Source organism: Prunus persica, chromosome G7, assembly GCF_000346465.2.
Source record: "Prunus persica cultivar Lovell chromosome G7, Prunus_persica_NCBIv2, whole genome shotgun sequence".
Taxonomy (NCBI): Eukaryota; Viridiplantae; Streptophyta; class Magnoliopsida; order Rosales; family Rosaceae; genus Prunus; species Prunus persica.
In genome coordinates, this window is record NC_034015.1 from 16659620 (window position 1) to 16681533 (window position 21914).

Below are 21914 nucleotides of genomic sequence, written 5' to 3' on the forward strand. Positions count from 1 at the left end.
AAAATGAAATTTCACATGTTGAGATTTACACAATTTGCATATTTTTATAGAATTTGAGCTCGGAATTTTGGATTGTGAAATCCCCTAATATTGCTCGCATGCAATTTGCAAAATACTGAGTTGATAGTATTGGAAATGCTGCAAAATGCTCCGTTTTCCATGAGTGAAATCCCGATTTCTGCTCATATCCCATCTTTTTCCCCTCATCCAAACACTGGCTGCTATTTGAAATGCAATAATCCAAAGTGGAGAAATTATGTGGAAGAAGTCGTCTTCGTCCCTATTGCTATGCAAATGTGTATGGCCGACCAGCATGCACATGTCCATTTGGCTTTTTGTGGTTCCATGTCTTTTGCAAGGGATTGTGGGGTCTACCCAAACCTGAATTTTTTTTCTTCTTTTTGTTCTTGCAAATCAAGCAACCTCAACTATATATATAACCAAATTTTGATAGAAACAAAAAAAAAATCCACCCAACAGGAGCATCCTCCTTCTTCTCAACCTCTGCCTCCCTTGCCTTGCATCCATCCATCCGCCATGAATTATCATCATGGCCTTACTTTGATCATCCGCGAGGAGGGCTCGCCATCCAACCAAGTCTACGACGCCGCCCACCTCTACCTCCCAAGCATTCAATTGATCAATCCCTCCACTCGGACCATCGGAGTCACCAAAACACCGCGCAGAGAAACGGTCAAGCTCGCCATTGAAAGCGGTGAGCAAGTCCCCGACACCTTTGACTGCATTGACCTGAACTGGCTTTACGTGGTCGAAAAATGTCCGGACGGCTGTGTTGAACGTCGCTTTGAGCTGACGTTTCAAAAGGAACACAAAGACAAAGTCATGACCTTCTACTTGGCCTATGTTGTTCGTCGCGCCGAAGTCATTAAACAAGAGAGCAAGATTCTCAACCTCCGCAAAGTTAACTCATACGACCAAGTCGAATTCGAGCACCCGGCTACGTTTGAGACGATAGCCATGGAGCCCGGCCTAAAGCGAAAGATTATAAAGGATTTGGAGAGGTTTGTGAGCAGGAGGGAGTTTTATAAGAAGGTGGGCAAGGCTTGGAAAAGAGGCTACTTGTTGTATGGCCCACCTGGCACTGGAAAATCCAGCTTGATTGCAGCCATAGCTAATTATCTCAAGTTTGATGTGTTTGAATTGGAGCTTGATGCTATTGACAGTGACTCTGGGTTGAAGAAGGCGTTGCTTTCCACTACAAATCGTTCCATTTTGGTGATTGAGGATATTGATTGTTCCGTCAATAAAGATAAGGAAAACCGGGTCAGTACCTACTCTTTGTTTGTAAAATTTTATACTAAGCGACACCGGGGAATCGAATCTAGAAACTTGGATCCTGCGCTGAATTTTTATTTTTATTAATTAGTATATTTGATAGTTTTGTGATTTTGTTCTGTAAATAATAAAGATTAATATTATATGTTGATATTTGCATGCATGCAGTTCACACTGTCAGGCCTACTAAACTTCATGGATGGTTTGTGGTCAAGTTGCGGAGATGAGAGAATTATTGTGTTCACAACAAACCACAAGGATCGGCTTGACCCTGCATTGTTGCGTCCTGGCAGAATGGATGTCCACATTTACATGGGTTATTGCACCCCAAGTGCGTTTAAGGTTTTGGCCTCCAACTACCTTGGCATTCCTGACTTGGACGGTCATGGCCTTTACGGAGAAATCGTAGGCTTGCTAGAGAGCACAAAGGTTACCCCTGCTGAGATTTGTGAGGAACTACTGAAGACAAATGATGAGGATGATGATGAAGATGCTGATGCTGCTCTCGAAAGACTTGTCGACTTTTTCAAACTCAAGAAGCTTGAAGGTGATAAACCCGAAATTGAAGAGGCAAAAAAGCAGAAAATGGATGTCGATGTTAATAATGTTAATATTTTCAAGAGAGAAACTGAAGAAGAAAGAAGGGAGGAAATGGATGTCAAAGTGAATGATGACATAGAAAATAAATGATGGTGATATATAGATGCTGGAAAGTGTTTGGTAGCAAAAATCAGTTGTATAATATATATGTATTAATTAATCTTCTTCATTATAATGGAAAAAGGTTGAATTAATCATTCCATGGTTAATTGTGGTAAGGTAGTCGAGAAAAAGGGAGGCAAAGAGAAGCGAACAAATGAAGGTACTGGGCGTGAAATTTCTGTGCAACCAAATGAAGGCTTTTTTTGTTTGTTGCGCATGTAAATGGTTAGAAAAGAGTCAAGCATGATCATGATTCATGATTCATGATAGGAGAAAACTAGTACCCACCCCGCCTCCTACGTTCACTTCACATGATCATGATTCATGATAGGAGAAAAAGAGTCAAGCATTTGTATTGTTATTGTACCAAAAATAATCAATCAAATATTTATCCAAAACACGAGGAAAGGGATTGTGTGCACGCGGTTTTGGGTCTAAACTTGCAAATTAAGCCACCCCTCACGTAAATATCCCCTACTTTGATCCAATTTCAATTTGTAAAAGATGTGACTAGAGAAAGTCAAATATAAGGATATATGGTGAATTTCTGATATATTATTTTTCTCTTAGAGGAGGTGTATATATATAGTGTACAATGTCTTTTTACCCAAGGAAAAGATAAAAGTTAATCCTAATAGAACAAGTAATACAATATTTACAAGAATCTTTATATTAATTTCCTATCTAAAATAGGACTCACGCCAACACTCCCCCTCAAGTTGATGCGTAGATGTCACCAATGCCCAACTTGTCAAGTGAGTCACTAAATACATGGCTAGACACTGCTTTAGTCAAAATATCTGCAAGTTGTTCCTCTGATTTCACATGTGGTACACTAATCACATTGCTTTCCAATTTTTCATTAATAAAATGTCTATCAATCTCCACATGTTTGGTACGATCATGTTGGACTGGATTATTAGCTATGTCGATTGCAGCTTGATTATCACAATACAATTTCATGGCATCTTTAGCCACGAAGCCCAATTCCTTTAATAATTTCCGAATCCACAACATCTCACATACGCCATGAACCATGCTTTGATACTTAGCTTCCGCACTGGACAAAGAACAAACCTTCTGTTTCTTGCTTCGCCAAGTAACAAGGTTACCACCCACAAATGTAAAATAACCTGATGTTGAACGCCTATCAGTTCGATTTCCTGCCCAATCGGCATCTGTAAAACCTTCAATTTCCCAATTTCCATGTTTTGAGAACATCAGCCCTTTGCCAGGTGCAGACTTTAGATACTGTAAAATTCGCATAACTGCTTCCATATGAACTTCACTAGGCGAATGTATAAATTGACTCACAACACTAACAGCATAAGCAATATCTGGCTTGGTGTGAGATAAATAAATAAGTCTTCCAACTAACCTCTGATATCTGTCTTTATTAGTTGGAACTTGATCTGGAAGAATCTCAAGATTATGGTTCTGCACAATAGGAGTATCAGCAGGTTTACACCCAAGCATCCCAGTTTCATTCAATAAATCTAACACATATTTTCTTTGTGACAAGAAAATACCATGTTGAGATCTAGCCACTTCAATTCCCAAAAAATATTTCAACCCTCCAAGATCCTTCATCTCAAACTCAGTTGATAAATAATGTTTCAATTTATCAATCTCTTCTGTATCATCACCTGTTATTATCATATCATCAACATATATAATTAAAACAGTGATCTTCCCTTTCCTCCTCTTCAGAAACAAAGTATGATCTGCATTGCTTTGACGATAACCGTATTTCTTCATGGCATAACTGAATTTGCCAAACCAAGCTCTAGGAGACTGCTTCAACCCATAGAGTGACTTCCTCAACTTGCACACCAAATTTGGATTTTCAGATAGATCAAATCCTGGAGGTAGGCTCATATAAACTTCTTCCTTCAATTCTCCATGTAGGAAAGCATTTTTCACATCAAATTGTTGGAGTGGCCAATCTAAATTTGCTGCAAGCGATATTAGAACACGAACTGTGTTTATTTTTGCAACTGGTGCAAAAGTTTCCTAATAATCAACACCATATGTCTGAGTATATCCTTTGGCAACCAATCTCGCCTTGTATCTATCAATGGTACCATCTACCTTGTGTTTAATTGTGAAAATCCATCTGCATCCAACTGGTCGTTTTCCTTGTGGCAATGAAACTAAATCCCAAGTTTGATTTTTTTTCAAAGCCAACATCTCTTCATCCATAGCTTTCTTCCATTGAGGAGCAGCCAAAGCATCTTGCACTTTAGATGGAATAAATTCAGTTGTCATATGATTAGCAAAAACTGCACATGCTTCAGATAATCGATGAGTAGAGACATAGTTTGCAATTGGGTAGTTCGACTTCTTTAAATTTTCAGGTGAAAAACGATCTGGTGGAATTCCTCTATTACGTCTGGGAGGCAATTGATACCTTGTTTCTGCAACACTATCAATATCATTTGTAATTAAATTGTCAGTATTAATCAAATTTGGTTATGTACTTACCTCAGGGTTATTCGAAGCCTCAGGAATTTGGACAAGTACTGTTGGTGTAGAAGAGGGAGAACAATTATGTGGGATATGTGGAGTTGCAGGGAACAAAGTGGGGTTAGCAACATGTGACGCCAGGTCCTCAACGGACGTGACTGCATTTTCTTTTTCATTGCAGATCACTTCTTCTCTTTCTATGATAATATCAGGTAACATAATTGTCCAATTCCAATTCTGCTCTTCAATATTCTCATTCTCCCCCTGAAGAGGAGGGTTGGATTCATGATGAAATACATGGACAAGTCTGAGAAAGTGATATCCATTGTGACATACGTACGCTTTGTCGGAGGATGGTAGCATCGATATCCTTTGGAATATGGGGAGAAACCCACAAACACACATTTAAGAGCACATGGATCCAATTTAGACCGTAGGTGTTTAAGGATGTGAACGTAGGCTATACAACCAAAACTACGGGGATGGAGAGTCAGGACTGACGGTAGGGGATGTGTCGAAGTCAAAACATCCAGTGGTGTCTTGTATCCATGGACAGAAGAGGGCATACGATTTAATAAATACACTGCATATAATATAGCATCACTCCAAAACATCTTAGGCATATGAGCTTCTATCAAAATACTCATGGCCGTCTCAAGAATATGATGATTTTTCCGTTCAGCAACCCCATTTTGTTGAGGGGTATAGGGACATGTAGTTTCATGGAGAAGACCGTTATCCTGAAAGAAAGACACAAAATCATGACTCACATATTCACCTCCATTATCTGATTGCAGAAACTGAATTTTTTTGGAGAATTGTGTCTGAACCATCTGATAAAATTGCTTGAAGAGACCAAAAACCTCACTTTTATTTTTCATAAAATATATCCATGTCATTCTCGTATAATTATCAACGAAAGTCACAAACCATCTAATGCCAGAGATTGTAGAGACTGGGGAAGGACCCCATACATCAGAATGAATAAGAGCAAAAGGTTTATCATTCTTATTGAAACTAATAGGGTATGAAACACGGTGACTCTTGGCAAGAATACAAGTTTCACACTGAAGACTAGAAATATCGAAATCCAAAAATAAAGCTGGAAATAAATGTTTTAAATAACCAAAAGAAGCATGTCCTAAACGCCAATGCCATAACCAAATTTGTATCTTCTTGTCTGCAGCTGAGTCATGAGCAATAAGGGCCTTTCCCGTGCAAACATCATCCACATAATATAGTCCTCCTCTCTTAGTACCACGCCCAATTATTTCCTGGGTTCGAATATCCTGAAGAAGGCAAAACAAGGGATGGATTAATACAAAACAATTTAATTGTTCAGTCACTTGTCCAACAGATAATAAATTCTGAGATAAAGAAGGAACAAGAAGAACATGTTCCAAAGTTAAATTTGGAGAAAGATCAACTGTGCCTGCCCCAATCACAGGGTAGGATTGGTCATTCGCATTCGCCATACTAGTAAGGCTAGGAGTAGTACGAGTCTTCAAATTTGTCGAGTCAAATGTCATGTGATTTGAAGCACCTGAATCAATAATCCAACCAGAACCAATACCTAAGCCAGTAGCAGCAGCAAAAGCACTATCTGATGTATTAGAAGAAGTGCCCGAATCACCTGTAGGGAGGGCGACAAAACCTGGAGGAACAATGGAGGAGGAGACAGATGGCATATGGGAAGCTTGTGGGACAGAAGGGTCGGGAGATCCTATGCAGAGTGCGACCTTGCCTTGTGCGTATCGTTCAGCGGCTACTTTGGCCTTGTTACGCTCCTTGACTTCATCCCACCATTCTGGATAGCCATGTAATTTAAAACAATCAGTTACAAAGTGATTCGTGCTATTGCAATGAGTACACCTTTCGCCATTTTGAGGTTTAACTCGTTGTGGACCATTGGGTCTTGTAGAACCTGTAGGTCCATTAGCTGTAGAACCTACAGGTTTGTAGGAAGAGGCAGGCATAGAGTGCCTTGTAGGTCCATTAATTGTAGAATCAACAGGTTTGTAGGAAGAGGCAGGCCTGGAGTTCCTTGCTACCATAGCAACTCCAGTGTTCACCGGGGTTGGTGGTACCATCATGGTGGATCGCCGCTGGTCTTCTCGTCTGACACATGAAAAAGCTCTCTCCAAATTCGAAAACGGATCCATGCGAAGAATATCGCTACGAACTCTGTCAAACACATCATCTAATCCAGCTAAAAATACATAAACCCTATCAATTTCAATCTCCTGTTGACGAAGCAAAATATCTGATGAATTAGTAAATTTATTTGGTCGTCAATAATCAATCTCATGCCAAATACTTTGCAATTCTGCATAGTATGTGACAAGTTGTCGTCCAGACTGTTACGCCTTGAATGCCCGACAAGTTAGCTCATAAATCTGTGACTGATCTTGGCCATCATAGTATGTTTTTTTAACATTCTCCCATACATCTTTGGCAGTTTTGTAGGGAAGGAAAATTTGCATAATATCAGGCTCCATAGATTGAATCAGCCATCCCTTCACAATTGCGTTTTCAGCATACCACTTATTGTAATTAGAGTCTGCCAGAGCTGGTGCAGCAGAAGCGCCTGTCAGATACCCATATTTTCTCTTCCCAGCAACATGTAACTCAAGCAGTTGGGACCATACTGAATAATTTGTTCCATTCAATTTAACAATTGTAGGAGCAGCGGAAGAATCATGATGAACATTGACAATTGACATAGGCTGACCAGAACCCCCTGAGGTAATTTGTGGTACCTCATTGGATTGGCCATCTTCATTAAACAAATCCTGCATATCCCCCATGGAGCCAAATAACACGGCAAGAATTAAAACAAAATAATAGGCAAAAAGGAAAAAATCTGTAGCAGTAAGGGAGGTATGCTATTCTAAGGCAAATATAAACCTGGCTCTGATACCAAGTCAAATATAAGGATATATGGTGAATTTCTGATATATTATTTTTCTCTCAAAGGAAGTGTATATATAGTGTACAAATCTTTTTACCCAAGGAAAAGATAAAAGCTAATCCTAATAGAACAAGTAATACAATATTTACAAGAACCTTTATATTAATTTCCTATCTAAAATAGGACTCACGCCAATAGAGAAGGTGCATGTATACATTTTGACTGATAAAAAGGCTACAGTCAAGACCAATAGGGCGTTGTGGCTCAAGTTTTTGGTGTGCTCTCAAGTGATCTAAGTTTAAGTCTCATTGTACCTGTGCGTGTAAGTTTCTCATTTCTTTTTCCGAACTTTGGCCCCAAAAAAAAATAAAAACTATAATCAAGTGGTGTTGTCTTAACAAAAATTTGGCAAAACAGTCGTTTCAAGAATTTATGTTGATGGATGTGATCACGACAATACTTCTTCAAATGGTGATGGTGATATAATTCATTTGAGCATCTGGGTTGTTTTAGGATTTCGACTATATTGAATTCATGGAATTTATTTGAGATTATACTTAATTATATAATGACGTGGACTATTAATTTTAGTATGGTTTTTGTCGGTTTTGATTTTGGTTTTAGAGACTTTGGTCAGATTGGAAACCAGAAAAAAAGGCAGACTAACAAGAGGAAGGCAAGGAAGCAACCACGAACCAGCAGCTTATGGGGTTTGATGCATGTCAAGGATATGGACCCACTCCACAGTGAAAACTTGCCGTCGATGCAGGTGCAGCACGCGTAGGCACAAATGCCCTGGAAATTGTACTGGGCTATGGCTATCCCTCTGTCTTGTTTATATCATACTTGGAGTTGTGGGGTCTACCCAAACGCTGTTGTGGGTCCAAAAACAGCTTGCAGAGTAAGCAACCTCTCAACTATATATATATATATATATATATAGAAACGCCCCCACAACACCATCCACACCTTGTTCTCAAGCTGTGCCTCTCTCTCTCTCTCTCTCTCTTTCTCTCTCTCTCTCTCCCCGTTGCTGCATCGATACATCCGCCATGAATTTTATCTTGGAGCTCCTGCTTCTCATTTCCACTGCCCTCAATTACCTTGCTACCCTTATCTCCCCTCGTCATGATCTTCATGATCGTCATGAGGACCTTACTTTCATCATTCGCCAGGACTACAGGCCACCCAACCAAGTCTACGACGCCGCCGAGCGCTACCTCCCAACCATTAACTTAATCAATCCCTCCACCCGAACCATCCAAGTGAGCAAAACGCAGCGGCAAGAGACCGTCAAGCTTGCCATGGAAAGCGGTGAGCAAGTCCCCGACACCTTTGAGGACATTAACCTCAACTGGCGTTACGTGGTCGAAACATTCCGTGACGGCAGCGTAGAACATCGCTTTGAGCTAACGTTCCAAAAGAAACACAAAGAAAAAGTCATGAGCTCCTACTTACCCTATGTGGTTGGTCGGGCCGAAGCCATTAAAAAAGAGGAAAAGATTCTCAAACTTTCTAACCTTACCAACTCATCAGTGGATTTGGAGCACCCAGCTACGTTCGAGACGATCGCCATGGAGCCCGACCTGAAGATAAAGATTATGAAGGACTTGGACAGGTTTGTGGCCAGGAGGGAGTTTTATAAGAAGGTGGGCAAGGCTTGGAAAAGAGGCTACTTGTTGTATGGCCCTCCTGGTACTGGAAAATCCAGCCTGATTGCGGCCATGGCTAATCATCTCAAGTTTGATGTGTTTGATTTGGAGCTTGCTAGTATTCGCAGCGACTCTCATTTGAAGAGCGTGGTTCTGTCCACTACAAATCGTTCCATTTTGGTGATTGAGGATATTGATTGCTCCGTCCATAGTAAAGATAACCGGGTCAGCACCAACTTTTTTTTTTTTCTTCCTTTTTCTTTTTTTGTGAATTTTAATTTTTCTTTAAATGCACCTCTTAATTGTGTATTTGGTAATTAAATAATAAAAATATTATTTACATTCAGTGTTATGTTGATTTTGCAGTTCACACTCTCAGGCCTACTAAACTTCATGGATGGTCTTTGGTCAAGTTGTGGTGATGAGAGAGTTATTGTGTTCACCACAAACCACAAGGATCGTCTCGACCCTGTATTGCTGCGTCCTGGTCGAATGGACGTCCACATTCACATGTCTTATTGCACACCGAGTGCGTTTAGGATTTTGGCCTCCAACTACCTTGGAATTCAAGACTTCGACAGCCATCGGCTTAAGGGAGAAATCGTAGGGTTGCTAGAGAGCACAAAGGTCACCCCTGCTGACATTTGTGAAGATTTCTTGAAGGAAAATGACGATGATGTTGATGTTGATGATGATGATGTTGATGCTGCTCTTGAAAGAGTTGTCAAGTTTCTCAAACTTAGGAAGCTTGAAGGGGCTAATAATGTTGATGAGACAGAAACTCAAGAAGAAGAAAAAGCAGGAAATGGACCTGAAAGTGAATGATGAAGGTGATAACTCATCCATCTAATATGAGCTATAGCGAGCCCCTTTTAGATGGTTTTGGGTTCAAGTACTTTTGTTGGAAAAATAAATATGGATGTTAGATTCCTAGGTTTTGTTTTGGTGTCACATGTCCCTTTTCTATTGGGTCCATGCTTGGTGTTGTCCTATTATCCTATCTGATTATGATGTAATCACTTTGGTTATATCGATAAATAAAGTAATGGTGTGGTTAACCCTTTTTCGTTTTTTCTTGTTTTTTCTTGTTTTTTTCAAAATGATCTTCTTACTTTAACGTTAAATGTTTGAGATTATATTCGCAATTTTACATCCCCATATAATTGCATCCAACCCACCGGAGATGTAATTTGGGATTCCAAGAGATTAAGGATAAACATAGTACTTTTTCATGCTCCAGAGTGCAAGTGTCTTTTGAAATTACAAAAATAAACGACTTTTTTCTTTGACCGAATTTCTTTTACTGGGAGTTTTCAAAGCAAGGTTTTAATAAGGCTTAGACTGTATTGGGTTGCAACGAATTTTTGTATTTGAATGACTATTAAATGAAGTTTTTCTTTCATTAGTGGTGTTAGGGAGTTACAATTGCCTCCTTCCCGTTACAGTAGTTAAGTCCATTAATAATAGGTAATACTTAGTAACACGAAGGAGGCAATTGTAACTCCCTAACAAGTGGAAAAAAGTTTACGGAGAAAACTGTTTGCAATTTTTCAGTCCAAAATAAAATGGTCTTGTAGTAGATTAATACCAAATAGAGGAACTGAGGAAGAGAAGGAGTAAGAAATAAAAGTATCATGTGGCAAAAGTCATGCAAACTGAGACTTTGACTTTGGTCAACAGGGAAGGCAACGAGAAGCAACCACCAGCATTTGATGGAAATTTCTGGTCTTACAGAACTTCTTCAAACATGTCTCGTTGACTTGGGACCCTTTTACGCGTTCACAAGTAATTGTGAGCAGAATTACCATGTTGCCTTCTGAAATGAAATCCATACAGCGGCTAGGATTACATAGACATGGATTGTTTCGTAAATTCATTTATGCTGGCCTCTTAACTTTGCATCTCCCTCTGTCTCTACCCTGACTCAATTCTTTTTTTTTTTTTGTTCTTACATCCTTAATCAACCAATGCTAATACATTCCATTCCTATCAGTTGTGTTAATATTAGGAGACGTTATATTTATGAAATACCATATGATTTTCCAAATATTTTTAGATTTGGATGACACATAGTTTGTTCAAAAGAAGAAGGGGGGAATTGGGAATGAGGTGTATTTTAATAACATTCTTAAATTAGAGAAAGATGAAATGAAGAGAGAATTTGGATGTTATCATTCACTAATTTTCAATTGTATGAATGCAAAGCAGGCCAAACTCAAAATGTGGAATTTTTGGTCCAAAATCACCCTAAACGCTTGTTTAGGATCATATGTTATTTTTTCACCCATACCTTAAATCATGTGTTATTTTTTCACACATTCGTGTCGTATGTGTGAGTTTAATATGCTATCGGTCATCTCAATAGAAAAGTCCTTTAAAAAAATGCAATTTAAGATGTAAATGCGCCTTTATACGTTCCCAAAGATGTTGTTAGAGAACTCCAGGATAAGCATAGTAGTTTTTCCTGCTCCTCCTTGGTTCATACATAGAGTGCAAGTGGCTACTTTTAAAATGCAATAATTAAAAGCAGTTCCTTTCTTAATTATAGTACCAAACTGAAGAAGAAAAAAATCCATTATACATATTCAATTCATGGGATTTGAAATATGTGGTACTTACTAAAGTTTCTATATATATACATATCAATAACTCAAATGCAAGGAAGAAGAAGCAACCACCAACCAGCAGCTTCTGTGTGGTTTGATGCATCATGCATGTGAAGGAGATGGACCCACCCCACAGTAAATACTTGGCAACTGTACTCTCATGCTGCATGGCCTGGAAACTGTATATATTTGGCTATGGCTAGCTCTAGCTCTATGCCTGTTTCATTTCATACTGGGAGTTGTGGGGTCTAAAAAGCTTTCAAATTAAGCAACCTCAAATTTATGTCCCCAAGTTATTTGATCAAAGAAATTCCCCCAACACCATCCTCCCTTCCTTGATCAAGGAAAAGTTTCACGGCCCATTCATTCATATGGCAAAAGACATGCAAACAGAGACTTTGACTTTTGTCAACGAGGAAGGCAACAGGAAGCAACCACCAGCATTTGATGGAAATTTCTCCCCCGTCTTGTAGAACTTCTCCGAACTTGTCTCGTTGACTTGGGTCCCTTTTAGGCGTTGACAGACAAGGAATTGTTCTGTAAATTTCTTTCTGTGCATCTGCCTTTTTCCTCCAGTTGAGCCAAACCAAAGCTTGCAGAATTCTTGTGTTCTAGGAAGCAGAGAACACACAGAGGACTGTTCAGAATTCTTGTGTTCTCTAACAGGGTTCAGTTGTAAGTGTCTCTATGATCCTAAATTTTGTCAATCGTGAACCCTTTTTTTCCTTATTTATTGGTTGCAGAAGTTTTGCTCCTTTATTTATTTATTTTGATGATAATCTTGGTCTGATCAAACATGATCCCAGGGTGTGCATAGAGAAGATTAACAAAGTGAACAAAACCCAATTAATGTAAGTTTCACTTTACCCTGACACAGTTCTACAATTTCTTTTCGCTTACATCCTTAATCAACCAAATTCATTCCATTCCTATCAGTTCTTCTGTCAATATAATTAGGAGATTTTATATTTACGAAAGACCATATCAATTTCAGTAATATTTTTAGATTTGGTTGAGACTTGGTTGTTCAAAGGAAGAAGGGGATTGAGACATGTTGATTTTTGAGTAGGAGCCTTTGGGAAATTGATATCAAGAAACAATAGTCCAAAAATGTAAAAGATAACTGATTGATAGTTTGCTACACTGTGAATGTTATATGTTCCAAATGTGAGAAAGTCTCAGTTTTTTTTTTTCTTATTAGATTTGTGCAAGATGGTGGATGCTGTAGTAACAGTGTTCTTGGAGAAGTTGTTGGGAGCTTTATCAGAGGAGAGCCGCGTTTTCAGTGAATTCAGGGACAAATTTGAAACATTACAATTTGAGCTTCAACTGATGCGAAGCTTTCTCAAAGATGCAGAGAGGCTCAAGAGGAAGAATGAGACCTTTCGTTGCGTAATGGCTAATTTGAGAGAACTGATTTATGAGGCTGAAGACATACTAGCAGATTGTCAGCTTCAATCAAGAGATGATGGGCTGTTTTCCAGTGGTTGGTTTATGTGCACCAACCCTTTTAAACTTCCATTCCAATATCAAACTGGGAAGAGCCTTGGAGAAATCAACAGGAAAATTGCCAGCATTAAGCAAAACATTCCATCCTATCTTGGAGTTCCACTGCTGAATCAACTGGAGCCAATAAATGCACAAAATGACCAGATGCCTAGACAGAGCAGTCCTGTGTATGATCACACCCAAGTCGTAGGTTTAGAAGGCGATGCGAGTAAGCTCAAAGAATGGTTATTTGAAGCTGACAAGGGGATACTAGCTATTGGAGTTGTGGGCATGGGGGGCCTGGGGAAGACCACTATTGCTCAAAAAGTATTTAATGACAGGAAGATTGAGGAGCGCTTTGATAGAAGAATTTGGGTTTCTGTTTCTCAAAATTTCAGTGAAGAGCAAATCATGAGAAGTATGTTAAGGAACTTGGGAGATGTAAGCGTAGGAGACGATAAGGGTGAATTACTAAAGAAAATAAATGAATATCTTTTAGGCAAGAGGTTTTTGATTGTGATGGATGATGTGTGGGGCTCGGACTTTACTTGGTGGCACACTATTTATGAAGCATTGCCAAAGGGAAATGGAAGCAGCATCATTATCACCACAAGGATAGAGAAGGTTGCACAGAAAATGGGAGTGAAGAAAGCAAGATCGCATTGGCCCAAATGCCTCAGCAAGGATGATAGTTGGCTGCTATTTCAGAAGATTGCATTTGCAGCTGATGGAGGTGAGTGTAAGCATCCAGACCTGGAAAATGTTGGAAAGGAGATTGTTGAGAAGTGTAAGGGTCTTCCATTAGCAATCAAGGCAGTTGGAGGAATAATGCTCTGCAAACCATCACACTATCATGAATGGAGGCGAATCGCAGACCATTTTCATGATGAATTAGCTGAGGATGATAACTCAGTTATAGCTTCTCTACAATTGAGTTATGATGAACTCCCATCTTATTTGAAGTCATGCTTTCTTTGTTTGTCTCTTTATCCTGAAGATTGTGTCATAACCAAAGACCAATTGGTACATTGGTGGCTTGGAGAAGGTTTTATTCCGCTGAGAAATGGTAGATCAGCAATTGAAGCAGGGGAAGATTGTTTCTCGGGGCTAACAAATCGATGTTTGCTAGAGGTGGTGGAAAAGACTTATCATGGAACAATCTCCACATGTAAAATTCATGACATGGTTCGGGATTTGGTGATAAAAATGGCAGAACATGATGCATTTTTCAGCACAAAAGATAATAACTGCCGCCATTTGGGTATTGCAAGTAGCATGGCTCAGAAGGCCAATCACAAGCTGCGTGCATTGTTATCTACAACTAAGACAGGTGAAGTGAACAAGATTGCTTCAAACACTGCAAAGAAGTTTTGTGAGTCTCGAAACCTTCGAGCAATGGATTTGTCCAGGTCAATCTTTGATACACCTCTCTCAGGCCTTTTACATCAGATTGGTGTTCTTCAACACCTAACCTACCTTAATGTAAGCAACACACATCCGTTGGTTCAACTGCCACCTTCACTTGACAAGCTTAGCAACCTTCAGGTTTTGGATGTCAGCTACTGTCAAAACTTAAAGATGCTCCCCCCTTGTATTACTACTTTCAAGAAGTTAAGGGTCTTAGTTGCCAGCCATTGTGGTTCACTAGAGTATCTACCTAAACACTTGGGAAGGCTTTCAAATCTTGAAGTGTTATTGGGATTCAAACCTGCCAAATCAAGCCAGTTAGAAGGTTGCAGGATTGGTGAGCTCAGAAATTTAATTCAGCTTAGGACACTCGGGATTCGACTGAGTTGCTGTGATGAGATTGGAGATACTGAGGTCAATGTATTGGTAAATCTACAAGAACTGCAGCATCTGTCAATAAGTTGCTTTGATAGTCATGGTAATAATGACCTCACAGCCAAGCTTGACAAGCTGTTCCCTCCTCAACAGCTCCATGAGCTCAGCCTAGAATTCTATCCAGGAAAAATGAGTCCATCTTGGCTCAATCCCATCTCACTTCCTATATTGAGGTATCTTTCAATATCATCAGGCAATCTTGCAAACATGAATGAAAATTTTTGGGGGAATGACAACACTGTCTGGAAAATTGAGGGCTTGCGGTTGAAATCTCTTTCCGATTTCGAAGAAGAATGGGAGAGGCTTCAACGAGTTATGCCAGCATTGAGAGTCGTCGATGTGAGCTGGTGCCCAGAGCTGATGTCTTTTCCAATTGAGAATGTTGGGTTTAAAGGTGGTGTCTGGAAGGAGGAAGTGCACAAAAGCTAAATGCAAATGTCATGAGCTAGCCAGCTAGTGCTACCATTGAATTTTAGCAAATGTTCAATTCAGTTTTCCTTGTAAATAAGCATGAGGGCATGTAATAATGTCCTTAGCAAATGTTCAGTTCAGTTTTCCGTGTAAATAAGACGACGATGGATATCATGAAGGTGTTCGCAGGATCCTCTGTGAATCTTGATTCTGATTCAGACTGAAAAAGAGGAAAGACAAAAAAAAGGAAAATGATACCTGAGTTTGCAAATGCTTTCTGATTGCATGCTTGTATTGTATACTTGTTGCCACATCTAATTTATGTTACCTTCCGAGTGTATCTCTTCTGTTTGTTTCTTTTTTAGGAACAAAATTGCATTGGAAATATATTCTTCCAGGCCTATTGACTAGAAAGTACTTTCTGATTTTTCTTTATGGAAATTTTTTGTGTGACTATTGCGACAACGGAATGACAGTTTTTGCAGGAAAACTGACTCTATCTATCCTTTCCGGATGGCCAAGATATCAAAGGGAAGAATTAAGGCTGAAGGAATTTGAACTCCCAGTTTTACTGTAAAAGTGCGTGGCTGTGAGTCAACTCAAGCTCACCTTGTTTGAGCTAAATCTTTTCACGTCCAACCAACATGCAATTTCAGCCAATAAGGAAACAATCAAGCAAAATCCTTGGAGGTTGATAAGTTTGGAAAGAGAAATGACAACAAATCAAGAAGCTTGGTAAGCAACCAGAAAATATTGCAATTTTGAATCCATGGTGTGGAATTCAGGGGAATTAAGAAAAATATCTGTTTTTTATTTATTTTTAAAATGCTGAATAATCACAAATAATAACAATGTACATTTGGATTAATCGAATTTAAAAGAAAGAGTTTGAATATTAGCAATAAAGTTAGAAAATTTAATGAAAAAATGACTATAAAAACACAAAAAGTAAATGGGTGAATTTCTTAACCGGCATAGAAATCTCTCGCAAGTGCATGAGCCGAAGATATTGTGTCACATTTTGTAATTAAAATGGCTAGATCCAATGAAGAATTTCGAATACATATATTTCAGATTTTCTTCTATTACAACTTGTAGTAAAATCAAAGAATTTTTATATAGGAAATACAATACAATCCAAACCAATCAAATTCAAATCTATAGATTTGAAATCACTATCTCCAAATGAAAACTATATAACAAAGGATGTTTGTTTCTAGCCAAAAAGAAAGTCACTTGGTGAAGAAAACAGACGAAGAGAACACAGTGTATGTCTTTCTTTATTTGAGTTATACTTGTTCTTGTTTGTTCTAGGTTGTTTTTTTTCGATTTCGTTTTAGTTAGATTTTCTGTTGAGCTTCAATCATAACATAATACTCTTTGTAATTGTTTGTTTGATCTAACAAAGAATCTAAACAAGTTAGTGTTCACATAAACTATGTCTGAAAGTAGTGAGAATAATTTTCCCGGGAAACAAGCGAAACAGACGTTAGTGGTCGAAGTTAGTCAGCTCAGTTATCTAGGATTTGAGTGGAGTTGCCTTGCATTTCGCCAACTTCTATTTTTCTCTGTCTCTTTCTCTGTTGTTGGTTAAGAATAACACAAGACTAGCAAAATGACCTGGCGTTTTTGAGACCTCGTCAACACCAAGCTCTGAATCGAAACCTTAAAAAAGAAAACAACTTACTAATTTCTGTCTCTCTTCGACGTGTCTACCTCACTGTCTCTCCGTCATTTTCTAAGCATGGTCAAATCCCAACTATGTTTCAGGATATTTATACCCATTGTTGTCTATCTGCTCCAAACCCCCCTTGATTTTTTTTTTTTTTTTTTTTTTTTGGATTGACCACCCACTGTGTTTATCACCAGAGGTAATAATCTTCTAAACCCTCTATCCCACTGTCGTTTTGTTCAATTTGGTCCTCTAAATTCTGCTCTTTTTTTTTTTTTTTTTGAATTGATTTGCTTTCATCAGTTTGGTTTTGGTGTTTTTTTATTTTAAATTTGTGTATTTATAAATTTGAGCTGCATTTGGTTGGAAATTAGCATAATTAGCATAATTTGGTCTGTTTTGTGATCGTGGTTTCCAGAGTGGGAATGTAAATGCGGGCATTTGGGCAGGGCTTTGGTTCCAGGTCTGTATCTGTGATATGAGTGCTTGATTCTTCTGCCCTTTGGCTACTTTTGCATAGATTTTCAGAGAAGGAAACCGTTTTCTCACTTGTGAAACCATGTCTGTATCTCTCTCTCCAAGACCAGGTAATAAAACTACCATTTCTGTCTCATATTGTTCATCAATAATCATTGAGAATCAATGTATATTCACAAGACTCGTTTATATTATGTATATATAACTCTATGCTTCAAATGTGAGGATTTCTCTTAAATAAATAATGTGCATTGACACTTAAAAGGACCTTAGGATGTTGAAATAACAAAACCTTGGATGCATTGATATAGGTAGACGCATAAATTTATGATCTGTGCATAGACAATCTTCTTTTGTATAATTTCAGTATCTGATGTTGAAATCTCTGAGGAAGAGGGAAAGACTAGAGTTGCGTCGTTGAGGAAGAAAGCAATGAATGCCTCTGCTAGGTTCAGAAAATCTTTGTCCAAAAGGGGTAGAAGAAGCAGTAAAGTCTTGTCTGTCGAAATTGAGGATGTGCACGACTCTGTGGAGTTACAAGCTGTGGACTCATTGCGCCAGGCACTTATATTGGAGGAGCTTCTTCCTTCCAAGCACGATGATTATCATATGATGCTCAGGTTTCTTCCTCTTGTTGTTCCACTTGCAGTTTTGTGGATACTTTTTCTGAATTTTTGGTTTTTTTCATCTAAACTTAAATCATTGTACGACAGATTCTTGAAGGCCAGAAAATTTGATATCGAGAAAACCAAGCAAATGTGGTCTGACATGCTCGAGTGGAGGAAGGAATTCGGTGCTGACACAATTATGGAGGTAATCACTGTAGAAATAGTTGGTAAGGCTTTTGAATTTTGCTGATTGTTTTATTTTACATCTCTTCATTTTTAAAATTTGTCTTCTTTTAGTGTAGATCATATTTTCATTTTCCCCAGTAATAGACTCTCCAGCAGATTCTCATTTGCTTATATTTATTCATCAATTTAGTTACTCATTTATTCATCTTTTTGTCTAGGATTTTGAATTCAAGGAACACAGTGAAGTCTTGCAACACTATCCCCAAGGACATCATGGAGTAGACAAGGATGGACAACCTGTGTATATTGAGAGAATAGGGCAAGTAGATGTGACCAAGCTGATGCAAGCCACAACCATGGACCGCTATGTGAAATACCATGTCCGGGAGTTTGAAAGGACATTTGCTGTTAAGTTCCCAGCTTGCTCAATCGCAGCAAAGAAGCACATTGACCAAAGCACAACAATCCTCGATGTGCAAGGAGTGGTATGTGACAACTACAATCACTATGGAAAATTAGAGAGAAGCTGTTATGTTGTTTAAATGTGAACCATTACGGATAATGACTGCAATTGATCTTAAGAGGCATACACAGTTTAAGCAGTGTGCATATTTTACATAGCAGTCTCACAAGTTCTTCTGTCTTTGAAGTCGTGTCTTTTTTTTTTTCACCATTTCATTGCATGGAATGAACTATTTTAACAAATTTTATGCCTTAGGGACTTAAAAATTTCAATAAAGCTGCCAGGGATCTTATTGCTCGCCTTCAGAAGATTGACGGTGACAATTACCCTGAGGTACTGTCTTAAAAGTTGACATATTTTGGTCTATAAATTTCTGGATTTTTAGAACTTTTATCGTCAATGGCAGAATTGTGATGCCATGAAAAAATGTTGTGAACAATGCAGACCTTGAATCGCATGTTTATCATCAATGCTGGTCCTGGTTTTAGAATGCTGTGGAACACCGTGAAGTCCTTCATTGATCCCAAGACAACAGCAAAGATAAATGTGAGTCCATAGCTTTTGATGCTACAAATGCTAGTTCTTGTCAGGGCCATATTATTAATAAAGGAAAGTTATTATCATCCAGGTCCTTGGCAATAAGTATCAGAGCAAGCTACTTGAAATAATTGATGCTAGGTAAGTCTCTAATTGTGCAATCTATCTTGCACTCTTAATTTTGGTAACCCAGGATTTATAACCTGTATTGTTATCAAGTGTTCCCAAATGGCGTCGTCTGTTTAAACACACCACGGTGCTGCTTCAGTTTGTTTATTTTGATATTCCCTTTCTGGTTTGGCTTTGCTCCAGTGAGCTGCCTGAGTTCTTAGGTGGTACATGTACTTGTGCTGATCAAGGAGGTTGTATGCGTTCTGATAAGGGCCCCTGGAAAAAGCCAGAGATAATGCAGGTGGACAAACCATTCTGTTTCTGTTTTCTTTTCTATATATCATTGCAACTCCGTATACTTTCTTTAGTTTGCTTTTGAATTAAAATTATTATATATTTGACTTGTGCACATGCAGATGGTCCAAAATGGTGATCATAAATGTTCAACAAAATCTGGAATTCAAGTAGGTCTTACTTGATTTTAACTGGTTTTGTAAGATACATCTCATTTGGTGCTTATTGTCGTAAAAAAAGCTCAAGCTTATTTGTATAATCTTCCCAGGAACGTGACACAGCTCCAACTCTAGCTGATAAGCGACCTTTCTCTCCTAGATTTACAATGGAGCATATTGAGTATCCAGGACTTTCTCGCTTTCAGGAAGAAGTAAGTATAGGAATTGTTGGTCAAATACAATTCAAAACATTCAGCATTTGAAGTGGGATACTTTACTTTTTTAGTTTGCAACAAGGTCTTTTAAGATAAACAATCTTTACAGGCATCCATAGCGAAAAATATCCAAGAGTCTTACAAATGCAAGGACCATGTCTCAATGGTCGGTAAAACTGTGGATTCAAGTTGGCAAATGGCAGGGAGCAGCAACTTTGCCCTATCAAAGGGTTCATCATCTAACAACATAGGTGACCTTATATCTGTATTTTCTTTCTTTTTATGTGTTCTGCAATAACTAGGCTCTGGGTTTCCTTTAACTTGCAGCAGGAGATTGTTTTTCCAGGGATGATGCTTGCAAAGTTCCTGATGGGTTCGGCTCTCAGATTTTGGCTGCTGTTATGGCGTTTGTTATGGGAATAGTCACCATGGTCAGACTGACGCGTAACATGCCAAAGAAGCTCACTGATTCCACCTTCTACTCCAGCACTGTTTGTGATGGTGACACAATGATCAAACCCCAGGGGCCTTCATACGCTGCCATCTCTGGTACAGATCTCATGTCTGTCATGAAGCGCATGGCTGAACTGGAAGAGAGAATGAGCATGCTGAGTGTGAAACCAGCTACCGTGCCGGCTGAGAAGGACAGAATGCTGAAAACTGCTTTAGGCCGGGTTGATGCCTTGGAGCAAGAGCTCATGGCAACAAAGCAGGTATCTTATCTTGGGTTTCTTTCTTTAAGTTCCTTTATGAACTTTTTTGAACAGAGCTGTTAAGCCTAGCTGCACAAATGCTGCTGCTGCATCCAATAATAAATGTTCAATAGAGATGAGTATGATATCTCATTCAAATGGTTTCTTTGTTTAGGCTCTGGAGGAGTCGCTTACCCGGCAAGACGAGCTCTTGGGAAGTCTTGACAAAAAAAAGAAGAAGAAGAAGAATAAGATCAATAAGAAAATGGTATGCCACTGACTGAGACTAAGATCACAACATCACCTATTTAGTTCCTAATAATAATTCAGCCTTAGATTTTAGGTGGAGTTTGTGACACTTCTAATATGCTTTTGGCTTGCAATGCAGTTCATCTGGTGAAAGGTGAAATGTCAAACACAGAAGAAAGATGCATATGCTTGGTTGAATACTTTGAATATTGTTGGCTCTCCAAAGCCACCCAAATGCACTCCTACTCTACTTATTGTTCCATAAACGTTTACCACAATGTGAATGAACAGAAGTTTTGGCCAGATACAGAGTTTGCCAGACTATCACCATTTTGCAGATTATTTCTTTCCTTTATTTTGGGTCAATGATTATGCAGATATATTTTTCAAATTAAATTTCTAAAGTCTAATAATTAGTAAAGTATTTAGTGTTTGGTAGATACCCAATTGGATTTGGGGTGTTTGCATGATCTCTTCTCATCATGTTTTAGTTGTACCCAAAGACTTTCTTGTGTTTGCTAGCAGGAAAGCAAGTGTGAAGTTGAGCTACTTAGATTATTTAGAATCTGGATAATAGAGTTTGATGAAGCTCGAGTGGGACCCCCCACCCACCAAGCAAGCTTAAGTTAGCAAAGGCAACCGGCCTCGGGCGGCTGCCACTTTACACGTGGTGCGCCGCTTGCTTGAGGGAGGAGAAGTGAACATATAATGGAAAAGTTTCTTTAAAAGATTCACACGAGAGAGAGAGAGAGAGAGAGAGAGAGAGAGAGAGAGAGAGAGTGAGTGAATGAATTGTAAGGAAAGCAAAGGAAAACTCTCAACCTTGCCATATCTTCAAGTTGGACTGCCACCCCTAGGTTTTTTAGGCTTTACATTCC

General features: G+C 38.8%; 4 protein-coding genes across 7 annotated transcripts; all 4 read left to right on the forward strand.

Moving 5' to 3' along the window:
- Positions 133-1986, forward strand: LOC18771560 (AAA-ATPase At3g50940). Its single transcript, XM_020569014.1, has 2 exons — positions 133-1284; positions 1465-1986. The coding sequence occupies exons 1-2, from the start codon at positions 136-138 to the stop codon at positions 1984-1986; spliced, it is 1671 nt and encodes a 556-aa protein (XP_020424603.1). The 5' UTR covers positions 133-135.
- On the forward strand, positions 8338-10098 carry LOC18770521 (AAA-ATPase At2g18193). The gene is made up of 2 exons (XM_007202069.2): positions 8338-9252; positions 9394-10098. The coding sequence occupies exons 1-2, from the start codon at positions 8428-8430 to the stop codon at positions 9850-9852; spliced, it is 1284 nt and encodes a 427-aa protein (XP_007202131.1). The 5' UTR covers positions 8338-8427; the 3' UTR covers positions 9853-10098.
- LOC18769212 (disease resistance RPP13-like protein 4) lies at positions 11632-15714 on the forward strand. Its single transcript, XM_007203251.2, has 3 exons — positions 11632-12308; positions 12440-12484; positions 12835-15714. Exon 3 carries the CDS (start codon positions 12846-12848, stop codon positions 15390-15392), a length of 2547 nt encoding a protein of 848 aa, XP_007203313.1. The 5' UTR covers positions 11632-12308; positions 12440-12484; positions 12835-12845; the 3' UTR covers positions 15393-15714.
- On the forward strand, positions 16588-21474 carry LOC18770346 (phosphatidylinositol/phosphatidylcholine transfer protein SFH12). Of its 4 annotated transcripts, none has more exons than XM_020567701.1 (15): positions 16588-16642; positions 17465-17633; positions 17891-18143; positions 18237-18336; positions 18536-18802; positions 19036-19113; positions 19225-19326; positions 19409-19458; positions 19630-19729; positions 19845-19892; positions 19991-20092; positions 20205-20346; positions 20423-20808; positions 20963-21055; positions 21176-21474. In XM_020567701.1, the coding sequence occupies exons 2-15, from the start codon at positions 17606-17608 to the stop codon at positions 21185-21187; spliced, it is 1761 nt and encodes a 586-aa protein (XP_020423290.1). In that variant the 5' UTR covers positions 16588-16642; positions 17465-17605; the 3' UTR covers positions 21188-21474. The 4 variants fall into 4 exon arrangements, with proteins under 4 accessions (XP_020423290.1, XP_020423291.1, XP_020423293.1 ...); XM_020567702.1 differs by having other exon boundaries at positions 16632-16642; positions 17567-17633; XM_020567704.1 differs by lacking the exon at positions 16588-16642 and having other exon boundaries at positions 16814-17633; positions 17918-18143.